At 42.5% G+C, this 7,965-nt stretch overlaps 1 protein-coding gene across 1 annotated transcript; it reads right to left on the reverse strand.

Annotated features, from left to right (window-relative positions):
• Positions 1-2,179: 2,179 nt before the first annotated feature.
• Positions 2,180-4,563, reverse strand: slc10a3 (solute carrier family 10 member 3). Its single transcript, XM_026312384.1, has one exon. The coding sequence runs from the start codon at positions 4,169-4,171 to the stop codon at positions 2,756-2,758; it is 1,416 nt and encodes a 471-aa protein (XP_026168169.1). The 5' UTR covers positions 4,172-4,563; the 3' UTR covers positions 2,180-2,755.
• Positions 4,564-7,965: the final 3,402 nt, after the last annotated feature.

Raw genomic sequence — 7,965 nt, forward strand, 5'->3', positions numbered from 1 at the left:
ACCATGTACATTATCTAGATCACTCCAAGTGTAAGGCTATTTACATAATCTGAAATGTTTTAGGGGAAAGCTATAATGCTAAGAATCAAAATGAAAACTATGTAAGATTTTACAACAGGGTTGGAAATGAACCTGTACAAGCTCAGTCATAGGAGGAAGACCAAGGAATGGACAAAGCCCCTACGACACAATAGAACAAAGTATCATATATGACGCATCAAAATGTTGGAGGAAGCAATGAAAACTGTGCGTCATTTAATTTAGTTTTTGCCAGTATTAAGGACATTGTGAAACTCATTTACTATAGATTTTTTAAAAATGTATTACAAAGCCTCTTATTTTGAAATATGTACAGTATTACATAATTGAAATTTAGGGTACAAATTCTATTACCGTATTTACTAAAAATATTAAATTTCTGCTTTGAAATTTCGGAAGCAGGGAAATTTAAAGTTAAGAAGGAACAAGTTCGAAGAAAATGGTTCCATTATGAAACAAATACACGTTTCATTAACTTGTTTTCTATATGACAAAAATAGATATTGAAGATATTGAATGGAATGAAAATATTTAAATTTTATGGCTTTAAAAAGAAATTTTGTTTTGATCAAACTTAACTGTATTGAACTGTATGAAGCTATGAAGTTATAGTTACAACCATGTAGGTCAGGGAAATATTTCCTCTATGATACAAAAGTGTGTAGTAATGATACAAAACATGCTGTGACATCTGAGAAAGAGGAAATAGGTCAGGACTCAAAGAGATTATGTTGCTCATTTGAATATCATTTGTTTGTCTCTTGTGACAAACACGGCGAAGTGGATTTCCCCTTTTGTATCTGGAAACTCACCCGAACTGAATTACACCAAATACACCAGCTCAGCCTGAAGGCTGCGCAGCTGTGCTACATTCCTGAGAGTTCTGTCTGATCTGCTGGGCCAAGACAGCAGGTCTGAACTCATTTAGTTTACCACTACAAACCTCCCTCAGTGAACGTGTTAATGAAAGCACATAAAGTCTGATGCTATTGGCCAGGAAATGCCTTTACATAAAAATACCCTTCCTGTTCTGAAGCTTTCTGAGGACAGAGAAGGTTGGGACCTGTGAGCAGATGTTCAACACTTTAACTCCCATTAGGAAACAGAGCTGTTCATTTCTCTAACCATGAGCTGCAGGGTGCTGTTCAACAGGAGGAAGCTGATAAATTCTGAACCTTGTCCTCTGGACCAATACATTGCTAAAGTGAAGGCATGTTACACAGATATACTGCCCTTGTGCAGGGGTCGTTTTTCATGTACTTGTCAAAATCCCCCCCTCCATATTATTTCACAGAGGCTTTTTACCTCTTCCTGTAAAGCTCTATGTAAACTCACAAAATATACTTTTTTTTGGCATTACTTATATATATAGCTTACTTTTGGTTTCATTATTAATATCATCATAAAAGATTTGGAAAAGTTTAATCTGAACAGTAACTATACAGCTGGTAGCTAGGGCGCCACCATGAAGTATCCGTAGCCATCGCAGAAAACCTCAAAACCTCACCTCAACTCTGCCTGGTGTGCACAGAATTTGTCATTGACAGCTTTAGATTGAATTTCAACATAATTTCAATATAAAGTATGTACTCCTATTGCTGGAGTAAATGTACTGTTCTTTTAAAATGCTTTTCATGAGAAATATATCAATAAATTAATTATATATTTACGCTTACTGACGGCTCAGGTAAGTCTTATTTAATTATTTTTGACCTGGTCTTGAATGTAATGCTTAATTACACACCGATAGTTTAATTACACTTAGTCAAGTTTCAATGTAGAGTTTAGTCTTTCATGAGTGTGTGAATAGTTTCTGGTGCACTGAAAAACAATGAATTACTGCTATTTCTGGAGTTAAACTATTGAACCATGTCCCAATAAAATACTGGGTAGTAGTTAGATTAATCCAAAAACATCAGAAACTTGATAAAGCTAAAAGGCCCCAATGTGAAACTGTTCTTTAAATATGCAAAACACTGTACTGTAACTTCTACCATCTGTGTGCGAAAGCCAAACCCAACAGTTGCAAAGTGCAAACAAGCACAGGTCAGTATTCAGCTCAGACAAGATTTGCTAGAATAAACAGGCTGCTGGCTTCCTCATAACACTCAGGACACACTAAAGTTAATCCAAAGTCTGCTTGTATACATATATATATATATATATTTTTTTTTTATTAATTTTCTCTTCAATTTCTCCTCTCCAATATTCAAGTACATGGATTCGCAGATCCAGGAAACAATCAGTGGCAAATACTTTCAAAACAACATTATGTTCCCATTTGATTCCACTTAACCCCAGATTTCCCCCAGTCTAAGACACATCAACTTCTTGTAAACATGATACAAATCAAAAGTTTCATTTTTGATTACAAAACATAAGCTTATAGAAAAATATCTTCTTTTATAGGTATTTCTTTTAGGAATATTTATATTAATTACCTCACAATATAATCTGATTTTAAAAAGTACAGACTGTAAATAAACACAAATCGCTCTCAGAGGGGTAAAAGGCCTTTGGTTTTCATGAAAAATACAAAAACAACAGCAAAAGAACCATAAAAGGTCCATTCACTGTCCTGTATAGAACAGCAGTGATTACTGGATTGGGAATTGTTGGGTGTCTTGTAGCCAAGATTGTGGGATACCAAATTTCCACAGGTTTGCAAAGGTCCATTCTTCAAAAAAAGTTCAGAACAAAAATACTGCAGCTACAATCAAGTGTCACTCCTGGGGACAGCAGAACCACACAACCTCTGCTGGGCAAAGTACCCCAGCACGATGAGCAGCATCTCTGAGGTGCTGCTGAGGGCCACGATAAATGGCGCCTGGGACGCGAAGTCAGCCTCCATGCGCCGGAAAGACAGCTGCATGACAGCGAGGGCCAGCAGGCTGTTCTGGACACCCACCTCAATGCTCACAGTCTTCCTCTGCGGTGGGGCCAGGCTTGCCAACTTGGCCATGACGGCCCCGACCACCAGCCCCAACAAAGGCACTGTCACCCCCACTACCACAATCTGGGGCCTGACGTTGGCCAGGATTGACGCACCCATTTGGTAGGCCATGAAGATGCCACCTATAATGAGCACAAAGCTGAAGGGTCGTATAAGTGACAGCAGGACGCGTGTGAGGTTGGGCAGGCGCAGCTTGACCAGCATGCCCAACGAGATAGGGATGGCGATGAACAGAAGCGTGCCGAGGATCTTCACGAAGGGAATATGCAGGGCAGCGTGCACGCCCAGCAGCGAACCATACAGAGCTGATGACAAAGGCATGGCTGCTGCTGCCACAACAGTAGAGATGAGCGTCATGGAGATCGCCAGGGTGACATCTCCGCCGAGCAGCAGGCTGTACAGGTAGCCGCCCCCGCCACCTGGAGCGGAGCAGGTGATGACCAGGCCCAGGGCGAGTGCTTTGGGCAGTGAGGCTATCCTGGACACACAGTATGCATACAGTGGCATCACCAGGAACTGGCCCAGCACCCCTAGGAGCAGTGGCACAGGGCTCCTCAGCAGACCACGCAGTACCTCCACCTCCACCTTGCACCCGAAGGCACACTTGTTGACAAAAATGAGGGGCAGCAAGGCAAAGAGCACGGGGTTCTCTGAGAAATGGGAGAGCCCACCTGACTGGATGAGCCGTGTGGCTGCGTCATCGCTACTGGGCGCCACTCTGATGGAGTAATCTGTCCTCTCCTCGATCACAGACGGCTTAGAGTCCTGGTCCAGGTCCAGCAGTTGGATCTGCAGCTGAGCCCTGCCTGGGAACCCGGAGCGGATGCTGATAATGTAGCTCTGCCCTGGTCCTGCGTGGCCGCTGTCGGTTACATTAAGGATTGAGAGGACCTCAGGGTCCAGGGAGCGGACTCTCAACGTCTGCTTCCAGCTCTGGCGGCCCATCCTGCTGGTCGCGACGCTCTGGTACTGACTGGAGATTACAATCACGCCGTTCGTGTTTTCAGGAAACTCAAATTCCTGCGATGACCCGTCCCCGATTCTTATATACCTGCTGCTGCTGTCGGCCGTCACGTTGGTGTCGTCGCTGCTGTTGACAGGCGGGTTTCCGGTTGCCCACGCCCGGTCCACTCCGCCGGTAATAACGACCAGACAACAGAAAGTAAATAGCGTCCTCATTGTAGTGGCGGAGGGACGCCGCTCAGACAGGCTTCTTCCCCACCGCTGGCCTCCCTACACGGTCACGCCGCCGCCCTTTTCCACCAGGACGGGAAACTCCTCATTCTAGCCTTCGGTGTGAAACGACAGCGTCGACCGCCGGGTACACATCTCATCTGCTTCCCATTTTCTCGTTGCCTTTATACCGGAACCTAAACATCACCCCGCCCTGTCCTGTCCGAGCCCAGCTCACACAGGTTTCTCTCTTTGGTCTAGTCGGCGTAGAGATGTCCGAGTACACAAAACAAATCAAAGCCTCGTCTTCGGGTCTTATTGTCTCCCCGCTGGAAGAAAATCGTGCGTATCGTAGCTCGGCCGCTGTTTGCCTGCTGCTCAGAGCTGTTTTCTGTGAAGGTGGCCCGAGTACAATCACACTTCCGCTCATGAGATACCAAAATAAAATCCATTCACTCACTCATCCAAGTCACTAATTTTACAGGCCTATAATATCAACTCCACGTGTCAAATCATTTTTTCTTATTTCATTTTGAACTGTGAAAACACAGGGAAGTGGGGAATCATTAGGGGCAGCAAAACTTTGTCCTGGATTTCTCAGGTGTGTGTGGGTTGTCTGGCCTCTAGTAAAATTGAAAGACCAGTAAATTGTTTCACATTTCACAGAATCTTTACAATGTACATTACATTTTATTGAGAGAACAGAGCAGAAATAAACCATTTATTTATATAATCATACTCTTGTACAGAAGCCTGCAGCCTGGAACCCCAAAGTGGACTCTCAGGTTTGTGCTAGTTCATCATCAAATGACCAAATTGGTTTGTATTAGCATCAGTGTACATGTATGTGTGTCATATTTTCTCGACTTGACACATCGGGATCATTAACATTGTCTTATCAAAAACACGTTTCATATTGTAAAGTAATTAGATGTAGTTATTTATGGCTGAGTTTATTTTCTTAAGAAATATCCTTGTGCTTCCTGTCTCTTCCTGGGTGATCTCGGCTACCTTAACGGCAACATTCAATAATCCAATCAGAGCGGCCCAAAGCGTCAACTCTCCCTCGTCCCTGAGTCAATAAACCAGTTCGGTCACATGGGAGAGGAAACACCGTGACTGCATCCCCTTAGGGGCTGCAACAGGGATTATTCATGTCACACTCACAGACTTCTATCTTTGTGAGGACACTCGCTGACATAATGCACTCCCTAAAACCTTACCCTAAAGCCGATTCTCACCTACAACAAAGGTTTAACCCTCAAACAGGAGTCTGAAAAAGGTGAGGAGGTGAAAATAGCCCTCACAAAGACAGAAGCTGGTACTGGTCATTCTCTATCGTTAAAAAATCTCGCAGGGTTTTTGTGAAGGTGTGCATCACAATTACTGGCTTTCAATGACTTTCCAGACCTGTATAAAATAGGTCTTTGAAGAAAGCCTGATCAGTTTTGGCTGATCCAGGCCATCCTTTTGTGGGGTGAATTTATGTTGCTAGGAACAGGGCATGAAACAAACAGGCTTAAAAGGTCATTTATTTCTGGTGCAATGAGCCCTTAACATTTTCAATTCAGCATTATAATTTGTGTTGAGATTCATTGTGTTGTTGTTGTCTGCTGTTCACACTGCTGGCTGTATGCCAAACAAACCCGGGAATAATTAAGTTAATTTTATGACCAATTTTATGACTAACTGCTTAAGTTACTAATGAAGCATGTTAACATCATGTACATGTTCTCATGTTGATACTGCTATTGTCGTTTTTATTGTCTACAAACATGGGTGCTGTTGCTCCCTATGATCTGACCACTTAATCCAGACTTTTCACTATCAGTTTCTGCTCGCTGCCCTTTGACCCTCCACCCCCCTCCCGTATAGTACCTTGTGACACTGGTCACTGATCCATTGTGCTCATGGAGGGAAATCAACACATTCACACTCTCTAAGCAGTTTCAAGTTACAAACCTGCTGCCAAGTAGAGTATTGCTTATTTGTTGTACATCAGCAGCAGACAAACCTGGGAAACCTGACACTGCTTGAAAAAAAAATTCCTGAGAATTAAAGGAGAGCTCTATTCTTTCAGCATAACAAGCAAGCATACCGGTTTATAGTAACTGGCTCCAGTTGGGGGCAGCTTGTATATTTAAAAGCCATTTTTTATTCTTAACCTCCAGATTTCCTCCCCAGTAGAGGGTGAGTGAGGTCGCTCGGTCGGTGTTTCCCAGTGGGAACATATCCCAGGCTCATCATGGATATTAACTGTTGCTGCTCGCTGTGTTAAAGTCAGTTCTGGGACAGTGTGTTCATTATCTATTGTGTTTTCAAGAGTTGTGTGTCCTCCTTCTGTCACCATGGCTGAGTCAAGGCTTCCAAAAAACAAAAGGAGGCAGAGTCCTCAGTGGAAACATTCAATGCACGCCAACCTGCTTTCATCTTTGACATTTCATGGAGCGACAGCCAGTTGTTGTGTTGCTGTCAGGCATGCAAATTTCCTGTCCAGCACGGGTGCAGCTCCTCTCTCTGGCTAAGTACTGATCAATGGTTTAAAACCTTACCTTGTTTCACAAACAGGGAAGGAGAGATACAAAGAAAGTGCAAAGAGGAATGCAAAAAAACCTGTTACATTTTACCACCCGCACCCATCTTGACACTTGCCCCCTATTATGTCTTAAGAGAGGAATTACAGGAGTATTTGCTGTTCAGGCTGCAGTTACAGCTGTTTACCCTGGGGATCACACCATCCTGTCATTGCCCTTGTGCATGAATACACTGCATCTGTGTGAATATTCATGAACCAACTCAGAGCAGCCCTCTGTTATTTTGCAAATTAGCTCAAAAGCAGCCAAGATGACTAATGCAACAGCATCATGCTGGCTGTTTAGTACCAGTCTGCACACAGTGCTTATTGTTGCATAGATGGCCGGCCTGACAACCATGCCTCACAAACAGGGCTGGAGACAAGTAAATCACCACTGAAACCCCACCTGGCTAATGGTGCACTCAGACTGAACAGAGCAAATGTTAGTAGTGATGCAAAAGAAGGCAGTGCAGTTTCACTCTGGGTGGTACAAACTGAGGCAAAGCATCTGCACAAACTAAAAAAAGTATCAACTTTAGCATAAAAAGTGCAGTTATGGTGAAGCTTTATGAGTCCACCCCACAACTTACAGACATTAGCTATACCTCTGACTGCTTTCCTCATTACTTTTCTTATCTTGGTAGGGGGCCACAAAATAAACAGGACTATTTTTTTCTTACATTATTCATTAATTCAGCTTTCAAAAAGCTTTCTCCAAATCCACACATTAATTTGTAGAGAAAAACAAATATGGTATTTATACTTAAATGATTTTATGGGTAATTAGAGGCAGCAAAACAAGCTGTAAACACACCATTAGGATATTACCACCTTCCAAACATTTACATATACAGTAGACACAGAGCTATATTTGCATATAACTAGAGTCAGGTTTCTGTGCATGTGATGTACTGAAGCGCAATATTGTGGTTTTCATTCAGTCCTGAGAGATAATTAGGATGACTAATTAAAGATCATTGACAACCACAAGAATCTGTACTAAAATTTCTGCTATTCCAAACTGCTCTTCAGGTTGTTAAATGACCGCCATATTCTCAAAATGAATACTGCACCTAATGTTGTTTCTAGCTTTTTGCTTATTTATGTTTAGTATTTTGTGATGGAGAGTTTAATTTGACATTAAAGTACTTTGAATTAAATAACAAGCTCAGCTATGATTTTAAGACAGCCATAGCAATAAGGTTTCAGGAATCAGGAACACTAA

This window comes from Mastacembelus armatus, chromosome 6, assembly GCF_900324485.2.
Source record: "Mastacembelus armatus chromosome 6, fMasArm1.2, whole genome shotgun sequence".
Lineage (NCBI taxonomy): Eukaryota > Metazoa > Chordata > Actinopteri > Synbranchiformes > Mastacembelidae > Mastacembelus > Mastacembelus armatus.